This window comes from Salvelinus alpinus, chromosome 24, assembly GCF_045679555.1.
Source record: "Salvelinus alpinus chromosome 24, SLU_Salpinus.1, whole genome shotgun sequence".
Lineage (NCBI taxonomy): Eukaryota > Metazoa > Chordata > Actinopteri > Salmoniformes > Salmonidae > Salvelinus > Salvelinus alpinus.
Genome location: NC_092109.1, coordinates 44967617 through 44983505, shown reverse-complemented (window position 1 = coordinate 44983505; position 15889 = coordinate 44967617). Strand labels below are relative to the sequence as shown.

The following is a 15889-nucleotide window of genomic DNA, read 5'->3' as shown; positions in this document are numbered from 1 at the left end:
AGCTGACCAGTCCAGAGAGGGTAAAGGGAAGACCAGCTGACCAGTCCAGAGAGGGTAAAGGGAAGACTAGCTGACCAGTCCAGAGAGGGTAAAGGGAAGACTAGCTGACCAGTCCAGAGAGGGTAAAGGGAAGACTAGCTGACCAGTCCAGAGAGGGTAAAGGGAAGACTAGCTGACCAGTCCAGAGAGGGTAAAGGGAAGACTAGCTGACCAGTCCAGAGAGGGTAAAGGGAAGACCAGCTGACCAGTCCAGAGAGGGTAAAGGGAAGACTAGCTGACCAGTCCAGAGAGGGTAAAGGGAAGACTAGCTGACCAGTCCAGAGAGGGTAAAGGGAAGACTAGCTGACCAGTCCAGAGAGGGTAAAGGGAAGACTAGCTGACCAGTCCAGAGAGGGTAAAGGGAAGACTAGCTGACCAGTCCAGAGAGGGTAAAGGGAAGACTAGCTGACCAGTCCAGAGAGGGTAAAGGGAAGACTAGCTGACCAGTCCAGAGAGGGTAAAGGGAAGACTAGCTGACCAGTCCAGAGAGGCTAAAGGGAAGACCAGCTGACCAGTCCAGAGAGGGTAAAGGGAAGACCAGCTGACCAGTCCAGAGAGGCTAAAGGGAAGACTAGCTGACCAGTCCAGAGAGGGTAAAGGGAAGACCAGCTGACCAGTCCAGAGATGGGAGCGGATGTGGACAGAGTATATTTTGCTCTCTCTCTCAGTCTATACAACTCAAAGAACTAAACAAAAATATAAACGCAACTTGTAAAGGTTTGTTGTTGGTTTCCCAGACATTTTCCATATGAACAAAAAGCTTCTCAAATGTTGTGCACAAATTTGTTTACGTCGCTATTAGTGAGCATTTTCTCCTTTGCCAATATAATCCATCCACCTGACAGGTGCAGCATATTAAATCAGAAGCTGATTAAACAGCATTCTTTAACCCTCCAACCAGGATTTCAAGAAAACTTGGTTAAGTTACCTGAATATTTCAACCCTATTCTGGAAGCTTTAAAGCATTTAAACTAGGACAGTGTTGTTCCGTCCTATTTCTGGAGGACGGAACAGATCAACACACACTGCAGCCCTCTGAAACCATAACCTTTTCAAACATACAGCACTGACAACAGCAAACGTGTTTCTATTTGCAGCACATTGGCCAACAGCCTAGAAATCTAGTGTACAACAGGTCTGGATTTCCTGGTTTAAAACACATGGACATATGCATTCAATGTCTAGTCCATAGGAGGTGATGAATGAAACAGCTGAGATATTTAACTGGTAACACGCCCAACCCTAAATTACACACGTTTTATCTTACCAAACCAGCGTTGTAACCACTGAACACTGTCTGGCTCACGTCTGAAATACGACTTGCGGAGGAGTCACTGTTGTATAACGACTCGGTTATGTGTAATCGAGATATAAATCCGGGCCTGATTGATTACACCACAGACCGGGTAATGGACATTATTATTCTAATTCCAATCATACTACATATTATGATTACTGGATGCACCGAAGTGACATTTTTGGCCGATACCGATATCCAATATTTTCCTTGCCCCGCAAAAAACTATAAACTTTTAGTGGACTTTTAAGCATTCTAGTACAGTTAAATAGTTAACACACACACGGACGCAGCGGTCTAAGGCACTGCATCTCAGTGCAAGAGGCGTCACACTACAGTCCCTGGTTCGAATCCAGGCTGTATCACATCCGGCCGCGATTGGGAGCCCCATAGGGCGTCGCACAATTGGCCCAGCGTCGTCCGGGTCTCGCCAGGGTAGGCCGTCATTGTAATTAAGAATGTGTTCTTAACGGACTTGCCTAGTTAAATAAAGGTTACACACACCACACTGATCAAAAAGTTATTTTGTTGGCATTTACGTATGTCCCTATTACCAATAAAACATAATCAAAACCTATTTCTTTCACTTACTTGCTGTGCTGTTTTGTCATTCATTTGTTAAGTCGTTTTATTCTCAACCAGGATTTCTATGGAACGCCGTTTGGGACTTTGTGTGTCATAAAATATAATATTTAACACTATTTGACGTGTCAATTAAGCTTGTTGACCAATCAGGACCTGAATATGACTGCACGTCACATAATAATTAAACGTGTTCGTACATTTTGTACGTAGTTATTACACAATGATTACACCATCACTCGTATTTCATGTCACAACGATTCATCGATACGTATGCTACGATGCTGGTAAAGTTGTCTCACGCACCTACAGTGCTGGTTATAAATAAAAGCTAGCTCATGGATGCAAACAATGTTCTTCCCAAAAACATAGCAAAACTACGTCTGTTTCAGCACCTATAGTTAGCTAGCTAACTATATAGCAAGGTGTCATCATCTAAAATAACCCCTAATTTATAAGACAGTTCTTTTTTGATTAATGGTGGTCGGACCCATCTATGTGAAGCTAGCCACAATAAGGATTAGCCACAACAGTGGACTTTGTGGTTAGCCAAAATAAAAGTATGGCATAATTCTACAATTTGTATTCATTTGCATCACTGTCAATGACATACTTTTATTTTGAAGGTAAACCGCAAATGCCACTATTGTGCCTAATCCTTATTGTGGCTAGCTTCACAGCACATAACCCGGTCCGGTAGAGCCTCACTACCAGATGAAGCTAGCTGGCTGCTTATAACGTTAGCTTTGGGCAACAGGGTTTAGTAGCTGGCTAACTATTTATTTTCATGAACTGAAGTTCAATTTCAATAGGCGAACAACAAGTGGCAACCTAGCTAATACTTACTCCGAAGGATTCCTAAATCATTGCTAAGAATAATGAAAATGACTGCAGTTTCTCCTGGTCATTGTTTTCAGGCTGGTTGTATTGGTGCTAGCTAGGTACCAAGCTAAATCTTGTTGAAGTTGAGGTCGAACAAATAATGCTTTATTACCAACGCGGTAAACACATCGTTCGTGGCCGGTGTTTGCAGACTTTTTTGTACAGCTTTGACAGTGCTACTGTGTCTTTTGACACGCAAAGACCCAAACGGCATTCCATAGTATGTCGTGAAGCTAATTGCAGTGACGCTACTACTGTGTAACTCCGGTAGGGCAACATCTGAAAAATAGCGCATTTGGTAGTGTGTACCGGTGCTCAACCAGTCGGCGAAAGCAAACATCACCAACGACAGAGAACGGTTGATTGTCAAGGGCAATGAATTCCATTATCTTGGCTTTAATGGATTTCGCCTTTTGAGTTGTCTCCTCTGAAATGTTCTGACTCTTTCAAATGACTGCTGGACTTGTTGTCTGCTCGATCCACACAGCAGACATTGTGGGCTAGGCTAGGAATGCTGTGTTGCACGTGTAGCGCAAAAATGTACGTGGCGTCATTACGTCATGTACCTACGTTATATAGGTATGCACGTCAGCTTTGACATCGTTTTTGCACATCTGCGTTAAACTAGACATCGTTTCGATACCGATATGTTCACCGATATATCGTGCATTCCTAAATATGACCACATATTATATCCCATTAACAAGAATGAAATGGCGACATGGCTGGGGTATGAGGGGCGAGACATGGTCAGCCTCCAGGACCCTAAATAGGGAATAGGGTTTAATTTGGAAGGCAGACATGATCATAATGTCTTGACATTACTCTGACCCTCTGACCCCAATCACACTACATGCTAACATGATCAAACTGAGCTACGAGGGAAGGGATGATTTTTATGAATTAGTTAATTGAACTAGTTAAAGTTGAACTCACTCAAAAGAACGTCTATTTATATTGACAAGACAATATTGACCCTCTAACAACGAAAAAGCCAGACGGGAGGTGGGACCAGTCTAGCCATTAAGAGGGCAGATATAGTGATAGGGTCTCATCTTTATATCTGTGCTGTGACAGCATGGGCAGTGTCACAGAGGCTCCATCTCCATTTTAAAGTAGTCCATTTTCTTCTTTAATTGGCTGATTGCTTCCAACTCATAGGAATCCCCACCCAGTTGACTACTTTAAAAACGGTGGAAGCCCTCAATGGCAATTAAAACGGGTTATATCCATGATGAGTCCTCCGTCGCTATGACGACAAGCACAATTCCAATATAAAAGTAGTTCGTTTTAGAAGTTTCTGAAATGCCACCTGTGCTTACTTACATCAGTGAATTCCTAACAACCTAACCATTATTCAAACTCAGATTTCCTAAATTAGAAATGCAATTGTTTGTTGACCAAATTTGACATTCATTAACCTTCATACAAAATTTCCTAAATTCGTAGTCTTATTTTTCCTTGGACAGATTTTTGGCTGAGTAAAACCTCTCGTTTCGCCTCCTCCTCTTTGATTTACTGCAATAACTCGTCACCCCCCCTCCTCAATGTCAAATTTAGCTGAAAAGTTGTTTCAGCGCACTGAAAGGTACAATAGGCCTTGACTACATTCTGGTATTGCTGAGATAGAATAGTAGCCTAAATACATTTGACTGTTGTAGAGACTGGCCTGCCCCGCTCTATAAAAGGTACCCTATCCTGCCATTTCAGAAAGTGCGTAGCAAACTTGCAAACTAGGCCTAAGTGGCATGCGGTGGTTTAAAATCTATATCGTGCACTGTGCAGTGAGCAACGTTGTTACCCTACCTGCGACATAAGTCTTCTTGGTAGGGCACTAAGTAGGGGTCCTCGCGGAGAATTTCGCTTAGATCTGGCAGCTCGGTAAATTCATCGTGTTCTGAATGGTCCGCCATCTTATGTTCCGTGATTCTAGAAGCAGAAGCACTAGTTTATAACGCCGACATATACGGAAACTGGTAACTATTAAAGTTAAGATTCATAAACTACAGGCAGAGTGGCTTTATACCGTCTTCTGAAAAGTTTTCGGACACACACGTGTGGAGGGGGCGGGGTGTCCGAAACACACGGATACTTGTTTTAGTCCCTCCCACCACGTAACTCCCATGTGCGGAGCCAGACGCATATACATATACATATACATATACATAGACATATACATAGATATATACATAGATATATACATAGATATATTTATATACATAGATATATACACATATACATAGATATATACATAGACATATACATAGACATATACATAGACATATACATAGATATATACATAGATATATACATAGACATATACATAGATATATACATAGACATATACATAGATATATACATAGACATATACATAGATATATACATAGACATATACATAGATATATACATAGACATATACATAGATATATACATAGATATATACATAGATATATACATAGATATATACATAGACATATACATAGATATATACATAGATATATACATAGACATATACATAGACATATACATAGACATATACATAGATATATACATAGACATATACATAGATATATACATAGACATATACATAGATATATACATAGACATATACATAGACATATACATAGATATATACATAGACATATACATAGATATATACATAGACATATACATAGACATATACATAGATATATACATAGATATATACATAGACATATACATAGATATATACATAGATATATACATAGACATATACATAGACATATACATAGATATATACATAGATATATACATAGATATATTTATATACATAGATATATACATAGACATATACATAGACATATACATAGATATATACATAGATATATACATAGACATATACATAGACATATACATAGACATATACATAGACATATACATAGATATATACATAGACATATACATAGATATATACATAGACATATACATAGACATATACATAGACATATACATAGACATATACATAGATATATACATAGATATATACATAGACATATACATAGATATATACATAGATATATACATAGACATATACATAGATATATACATAGATATATACATAGATATATACATAGACATATACATAGATATATACATAGATATATACATAGATATATACATAGACATATACATAGATATATACATAGACATATACATAGACATATACATAGATATATACATAGATATATACATAGATATATACATAGATATATACATAGACATATACATAGATATATACATAGATATATACATAGACATATACATAGACATATACATAGACATATACATAGACATATACATAGATATATACATAGATATATACATAGATATATTTATATACATAGATATATACATAGACATATACATAGACATATACATAGATATATACATAGATATATACATAGATATATACATAGACATATACATAGATATATACATAGACATATACATAGACATATACATAGACATATACATAGACATATACATAGATATATACATAGATATATACATAGATATATTTATATACATAGATATATACATAGACATATACATAGACATATACATATACATATACATAGACATATACATAGACATATACATAGACATATACATAGATATATACATAGATATATACATAGACATATACATAGATATATACATAGACATATACATAGACATATACATAGACATATACATAGATATATACATAGATATATACATAGATATATACATAGACATATACATAGACATATACATAGATATATACATAGATATATACATAGATATATACATAGATATATACATAGACATATACATAGACATATACATAGACATATACATAGACATATACATAGATATATACATAGACATATACATAGACATATACATAGATATATACACAGATATATACATAGATATATACATAGATATATACATAGATATATTTATATACATAGATATATACACATTTACATAGACATAGACATATACACATATACATAGATATATACATAGATATATACATATACATATACATAGACATATACATAGACATATACATAGATATATACATAGATATATACATAGATATATACATAGACATATACATAGATATATACATAGACATATACATAGATATATACATAGACATATACATAGATATATACATAGATATATTTATATACATAGACATATACATAGACATATACATAGATATATACATAGATATATACATAGATATATACATAGATATATACATAGATATATACATAGACATATACATAGACATATACATAGATATATACATAGATATATACATATACATAGATATATTTATATACATAGATATATACACATTTACATAGACATAGACATAGATATATACATATACATATACATAGATATATACACATTTACATATACATAGACATAGACATAGATATATACATAGATATATACATATACATAGATATATTTATATACACATATACATAGACATATACATAGACATATACATAGACATATACATAGATATATTTATATACATAGATATATACATAGATATATTTATATACATAGATATATACACATTTACATAGACATAGACATATACACATATACATATACATATACATAGATATATACACATATACATAGACATATACATAGACATATACATAGACATATACATATACATATACATATACATATACATAGACATATACATAGACATATACATATACATATACATATACATAGATATATACACATATACATAGACATATACATAGACATATACATAGATATATACACATATACATAGACATATACATAGACATATACATATACATATACATATACATATACATAGATATATACACATATACATAGACATATACATAGACATAGATATATACATATACATAGACATATACATAGACATATACATATACATATACATAGACATAGATATATACACATATACATAGACATATACATATACATAGATATATACACATATACATAGACATATACATAGACATATACATAGACATATACATATACATATACATAGATATATACACATATACATAGACATATACATATACATAGATATATACACATATACATAGACATATACATAGACATATACATAGATATATACACATATACATAGATATATACATAGATATATACATATCCATAGATATATACACAGATATATACATATACATAGACATAGATATACACATATACATAGATATATACATATACATAGATATATACATAGACATATACATAGACATATACATAGACATATACATAGACATATACATATACATATACATAGATATATACACATATACATAGACATATACACATATACATAGATATATACATAGATATATACATATCCATAGATATATACACAGATATATACATATACATAGACATAGATATACACATATACATAGATATATACATATACATAGATATATAAATATACATAGACATAGATATACACATATACATAGACATAGATATATACATATACATAGATATATACATATACATAGATATATACATATACATATCTATTGATATATACATAGACATATACATATACATAGATATATACATAGATATATACATAGACATATACATAGATATAGACATAGATATAGACATAGATATATACATAGATATATACATAGACATATACATAGATATATACATAGATATATACATAGATATATACATAGACATATACATAGATATATACATATACATAGATATATACATATACATAGATATTGATATATACATAGACATATACATATACATAGATATATACATAGATATATACATAGACATATACATAGATATAGACATAGATATAGACATAGATATATACATAGATATAGACATAGACATATACATAGATATATACATAGATATATACATAGATATAGACATAGACATATACATAGATATATACATAGATATAGACATAGATATATACATAGATATATACATAGATATAGACATAGATATATACATATACATAGATATATACATAGACATAGATATATACATAGATATATACATATACATAGATATATACATAGACATAGATATATACATAGATATATACATAGACATATACATAGATATATACATAGACATATACATAGATATAGACATAGATATATACATAGACATAGATATAGATATATAGATAGACATATACATATGCATCGCTTATTCCAAAATACAGCAGGTCACATAAATGCATAATCCACATTTTGTTGGCCTACATCTCACTTCCGGATCTGCGTTGTAGCCTTTATTTATAGAAATGACAACATGTATTGTTAGTAGCCTAGGTGGTGGCGGTCGCGCTACTTTCAGAATAGGCCGCTGCATTTACTCTCCACTCTGCATAACAAATGTACCTATATTTTCCAATGAGCCAATTGATGTTTTTCCAATTTTTCTATGTCAACATACAATACTTGAATTCAATATATGTATATACAGTATATATATATTTTTTTACACATTATTTTATGCTATTCAGTATTGCTCTAATTAGTTACTTGTCTTTATTTTATTTTTTACTTTTTTTAATCCCCCTCTTTTCTTTCCTTCCTCTGATCTGTCATCGCTGAAGTCGCTGCCGGTGACAGAATGTGTCAGATAAAGACCGGTGTAGTACAACCGCCCGTATTATTGTCGTTATTTCATTACAACCGTTTGTTTTACCGGTTTATTCTGCCTTAGGCCCCCCTCCCCGTTCCCGACTCCTGGCACAAACCCCGGCCCATTACCGGTGTAAGTGATGTGACCTGTGCTCTGCTGCTTCCTCCAGAGTCCTCCGCTCTGCTGGCACTAATAAAGTAGATCAGGGAAAAGACACTTGTATTCTGCTCCACTGGGAGCTCTAGAGGGAAAATATAATGAATAATACAAGGATGAAAACAGGTTATTTTATATTTTGCCTCCTTACTTCAAAGTAGCCAATGGGCCTACAGTACTGCATCCCCTCTCCATATAGACCTACAGTACTGCATCCCCTCTCCATATAGACCTACAGTACTGCATCCACTCTCCATATAGACCTACAGTACTGCATCCCCTCTCCATATAGACCTACAGTACTGCATCCCCTCTCCATATAGACCTACAGTACTGCGTCCACTCTCCATATAGACCTACAGTACTGCATCCACTCTCCATATAGGCCTACAGTACTGCATCCCCTCTCCATATAGACCTACAGTACTGCGTTCCCTCTCCATATAGACCTACAGTACTGCATCCAATCTCCATATAGACCTACAGTACTGCGTCCACTCTCCATATAGACCTACAGTACTGCATCCCCTCCTCATATAGACCTACAGTACTGCATCCACTCTCCATATAGACCTACAGTACTGCATCCCCTCTCCATATAGACCTACAGTACTGCATCCCCTCTCCATATAGACCTACAGTACTGCATCCCCTCTCCATATAGACCTACAGTACTGCATCCACTCTCCATATAGACCTACAGTACTGCGTCCCCTCTCCATATAGACCTACAGTACTGCATCCCCTCTCCATATAGACCTACAGTACTGCATCCCCTCTCCATATAGACCTACAGTACTGCATCCCCTCTCCATATAGACCTACAGTACTGCATCCCCTCTCCATATAGACCTACAGTACTGCATCCCCTCTCCATATAGACCTACAGTACTGCATCCCCTCTCCATATAGACCTACAGTACTGCATCCCCTCTCCATATAGACCTACAGTACTGCATCCCCTCTCCATATAGACCTACAGTACTGCATCCCCTCTCCATATAGGCCTACAGTACTGCATCCCCTCTCCATATAGACCTACAGTACTGCATCCCCTCTCCATATAGACCTACAGTACTGCATCCCCTCTCCATATAGGCCTACAGTACTGCATCCCCTCTCCATATAGACCTACAGTACTGCATCCCCTCTCCATATAGACCTACAGTACTGCATCCCCTCTCCATATAGACCTACAGTACTGCATCCCCTCTCCATATAGACCTACAGTACTGCATCCACTCTCCATATAGACCTACAGTACTGCATCCCCTCTCCATATAGACCTACAGTACTGCGTCCACTCTCCATATAGACCTACAGTACTGCATCCCCTCTCCATATAGACCTACAGTACTGCATCCCCTCTCCATATAGACCTACAGTACTGCATCCCCTCTCCATATAGACCTACAGTACTGCATCCCCTCTCCATATAGACCTACAGTACTGCATCCCCTCTCCATATAGACCTACAGTACTGCATCCCCTCTCCATATAGACCTAAAGTACTGAATCCACTCTCCATATAGACCTACAGTACTGCGTCCCCTCTCCATATAGACCTACAGTACTGCATCCCCTCTCCATATAGACCTACAGTACTGCATCCCCTCTCCATATAGACCTACAGTACTGCATCCCCTCTCCATATAGACCTACAGTACTGCATCCCCTCTCCATATAGACCTACAGTACTGCATCCCCTCTCCATATAGGCCTACAGTATTGCATCCCCTCTCCATATAGACCTACAGTACTGCATCCCCTCTCCATATAGACCTACAGTACTGCATCCCCTCTCCATATAGACCTACAGTACTGCATCCACTCTCCATATAGACCTACAGTACTGCATCCCCTCTCCATATAGACCTACAGTACTGCATCCACTCTCCATATAGACCTACAGTACTGCATCCCCTCTCCATATAGACCTACAGTACTGCATCCACTCTCCATATAGACCTACAGTACTGCATCCACTCTCCATATAGACCTACAGTACTGCATCCCCTCTCCATATAGACCTACAGTACTGCATCCCCTCTCCATATAGACCTACAGTACTGCATCCCCTCTCCATATAGACCTACAGTACTGCATCCCCTCTCCATATAGACATACAGTACTGCATCCCCTCTCCATATAGACCTACAGTACTGCATCCCCTCTCCATATAGACCTACAGTACTGCATCCCCTCTCCATATAGACCTACAGTACTGCGTCCACTCTCCATATAGGCCTACAGTACTGCGTCCACTCTCCATATAGGCCTACAGTACTGCATCCCCTCTCCATATAGACCTACAGTACTGCATCCCCTCTCCATATAGACCTACAGTACTGCATCCCCTCTCCATATAGACCTACAGTACTGCATCCACTCTCCATATAGACCTACAGTACTGCATCCCCTCTCCATATAGGCCTACAGTACTGCATCCACTCTCCATATAGACCTACAGTACTGCATCCACTCTCCATATAGACCTACAGTACTGCATCCCCTCCTCATATAGACCTACAGTACTGCATCCCCTCTCCATATAGACCTACAGTAATGCATCCCCTCTCCATATAGACCTACAGTACTGCATCCCCTCTCCATATAGACCTACAGTACTGCATCCCCTCTCCATATAGACCTACAGTACTGCATCCCCTCTCCATATAGACCTACAGTACTGCATCCACTCTCCATATAGACCTACAGTACTGCATCCCCTCTCCATATAGACCTACAGTACTGCATCCCCTCTCCATATAGACCTACAGTACTGCATCCCCTCTCCATATAGACCTACAGTACTGCATCCCCTCTCCATATAGACCTACAGTACTGCATCCCCTCTCCATATAGACCTACAGTACTGCATCCCCTCTCCATATAGGCCTACAGTACTGCATCCCCTCTCCATATAGACCTACAGTACTGCATCCCCTCTCCATATAGACCTACAGTACTGCATCCCCTCTCCATATAGACCTACAGTACTGCATCCCCTCTCCATATAGACCTACAGTACTGCATCCCCTCTCCATATAGACCTACAGTACTGCATCCACTCTCCATATAGACCTACAGTACTGCATCCCCTCTCCATATAGACCTACAGTACTGCATCCCCTCTCCATATAGACCTACAGTACTGCATCCCCTCTCCATATAGACCTACAGTACTGCATCCCCTCTCCATATAGGCCTACAGTACTGCATCCCCTCTCCATATAGACCTACAGTACTGCATCCCCTCTCCATATAGACCTACAGTACTGCATCAACTCTCCATATAGACCTACAGTACTGCATCCCCTCTCCATATAGACCTACAGTACTGCATCCCCTCCTCATATAGACCTACAGTACTGCATCCCCTCTCCATATAGACCTACAGTACTGCATCCACTCTCCATATAGACCTACAGTACTGCATCCCCTCTCCATATAGACCTACAGTACTGCATCCCCTCTCCATATAGACCTACAGTACTGCATCCCCTCTCCATATAGACCTACAGTACTGCATCCACTCTCCATATAGACCTACAGTACTGCATCCCCTCTCCATATAGGCCTACAGTACTGCATCCCCTCTCCATATAGACCTACAGTACTGCATCCCCTCTCCATATAGACCTACAGTACTGCATCCACTCTCCATATAGGCCTACAGTACTGCATCCACTCTCCATATAGACCTACAGTACTGCATCCCCTCTCCATATAGGCCTACAGTACTGCATCCCCTCTCCATATAGACCTACAGTACTGCATCCACTCTCCATATAGGCCTACAGTACTGCATCCCCTCTCCATATAGACCTACAGTACTGCATCCCCTCTCCATATAGGCCTACAGTACTGCATCCCCTCTCCATATAGACCTACAGTACTGCATCCCCTCTCCATATAGACCTACAGTACTGCATCCCCTCTCCATATAGACCTACAGTACTGCATCCCCTCTCCATATAGACCTACAGTACTGCATCCACTCTCCATATAGACCTACAGTACTGCATCCCCTCTCCATATAGGCCTACAGTACTGCATCCACTCTCCATATAGACCTACAGTACTGCATCCACTCTCCATATAGACCTACAGTACTGCATCCCCTCTCCATATAGGCCTACAGTACTGCATCCACTCTCCATATAGACCTACAGTACTGCATCCACTCTCCATATAGGCCTACAGTACTGCATCCACTCTCCATATAGACCTACAGTACTGCATCCCCTCTCCATATAGGCCTACAGTACTGCATCCCCTCTCCATATAGACCTACAGTACTGCATCCACTCTCCATATAGGCCTACAGTACTGCATCCCCTCTCCATATAGGCCTACAGTACTGCATCCACTCTCCATATAGGCCTATACTGGAAGAAACAAGCACTGTCAAGAACTGAGGTGTTTTTTACCAGTATACCTAGAAGCCAATCAATCAAATTTAATTATAGAGTCCTTTTTTACATCAGCCGATGTCACAAAGTGCTATAAAGAAACCCAGCCTAAAACGCCCGAACAGCAAGCACGGTGGCTAGGAAAAATTAGAAAAGCAGGAACCTAGGAAGAAACCTAGAGAAGAACCAGGCTCTGAGGGGTGGACCAGTCCTCTTCTGGCTGTGCCGGGTTGAGATTATAACAGAACATGGCCAAGATGTTCAAACGTTCATAGATGACCAGCAGGGTCAAATAATAATAATTACAGTGGTTGTAGAGGGGTGCAACAAATGTGCTTCCATTTTAAGAATTGAACCATCATAGATGGGGCGGCAGGGTAGCCTAGTGGTTAGAGCGTTGGGCTAGGAACCGAAAGGTTGCAAGTTCGAATCCCCAAGTTACAAATATGTCGTTCTGGCTCTGAAAAAGGCAGTTAACCCACTGTTCCCCTGGAGGCTGTCATTGAAAATTTGAATTTGTTCTTAACTGACTTGCCTAGTTAAATAGATGTATCATGGACTGGAGCTCCTTGTTACTATGGTGATGACTGTTTGTTGTTATTTTTTGTGTGTGTGTGATGTGAAAAATTGAATAGAAATGTAAACATACACAAATATAAAAATAAATGAAATGATCCGAGTAAGAGATGACTGTTAGAAGAAGAGAAGAGCCTACTGCTATATCATCTGTTATTAATTTCTGAGAGTGAAAGGGAGTTTGAGACGAGGATAGTAAACCTCACAGTTTTCTGCCCCAAGGTGAGAGCTTTTATTGAGTTGAAGTTCTGTTTTTATACCCCTGAGCTCTGAGGCATGCGTGTCATCACTAAGCGGTTTATTTTGAAGCCGTGTGCCGGACAATGTCTGTATTCGCTTTTATCAGAAGCACGTGATCAACGACGGCCAAAGCTTAGTTTTATTTTGCAAATTGTAAGTAGATTGGCGTAAAACACTTATAATATTTACACAAATAATAAACAGAATGAAGAGCCACATAAATCCTGACAGCAATTAGCATTGCCAGCACCAGTAAATACATAAATAACCTATAGAGTACCGCAGCATGAGTCATAATACCCATAAAACCTATTGGTCAAACATGGGAAATGATTCTAATTATTTTTCCACCATTCTTTTTTCCTATAAAAGATTTTAGAAACACTTAAAATGGCCTGAGTTTTGTGTAGGCTTACCATGGCGTGACGTTTTGACAACCATGTAAATCTCTCTAGGACAGGGCCTCCCGAGTGGCGCAGCGGTAGAGGCATCACTACAGATCTGGGTTTGATCCCGGGCTGTATCCCAGCCGGCCGCAACCGGGAGACCCGTGAGGCGGCGCACAATTGGCCCAGCGTCGTCCGGGTTAGGGGAGGGTTTGGCCGGCAGGGATGTCCTTGTCCCATCGTGCACTAGCGACTCCTTGTGACAGCCCTGACTTCAGTCGCCAGCTGTACAGTGTTTCCTCCGACACATTGGTGCGGCTGGCTTCCGGGTTAAGCGGGCATTGTGTCAAGAAGCAGTGCAGCTTGGCTGGGTTGTGTTTCGGGAGGGCGCACGGCTCTCTTCCTTTTCCCGTTGCAGCGATGGGACAAGACTGTAACTACCAATTGGACATCACGAAATTGGGGAGAAAAGAAGGGGTAAAAAGTACCTAAAGAAATGAAATGAAATCCCTCCACTTTGAGGTCTGTAGGCAGGACTTTAAGATGTGAGTAGAGATTGGAGAGAGTTGTTGAGG

The 15889-nt window shown here is 38.4% G+C and overlaps 1 protein-coding gene across 1 annotated transcript in view; it reads right to left on the bottom strand.

Moving 5' to 3' along the window:
- gbe1a (glucan (1,4-alpha-), branching enzyme 1a) overlaps positions 1 to 4855 on the bottom strand; it is a 239766-nt gene extending 234911 nt beyond the window's left edge. Inside the window, exon 1 of the mRNA XM_071364995.1 lies at positions 4607 to 4855. Coding sequence (XP_071221096.1) covers positions 4607 to 4713 — 107 coding nt within the window. The 5' untranslated portion in view covers positions 4714 to 4855. The remainder of the gene's footprint in view (positions 1 to 4606) is intronic.
- Between the last annotated feature and the right edge of the window lie 11034 nt (positions 4856 to 15889).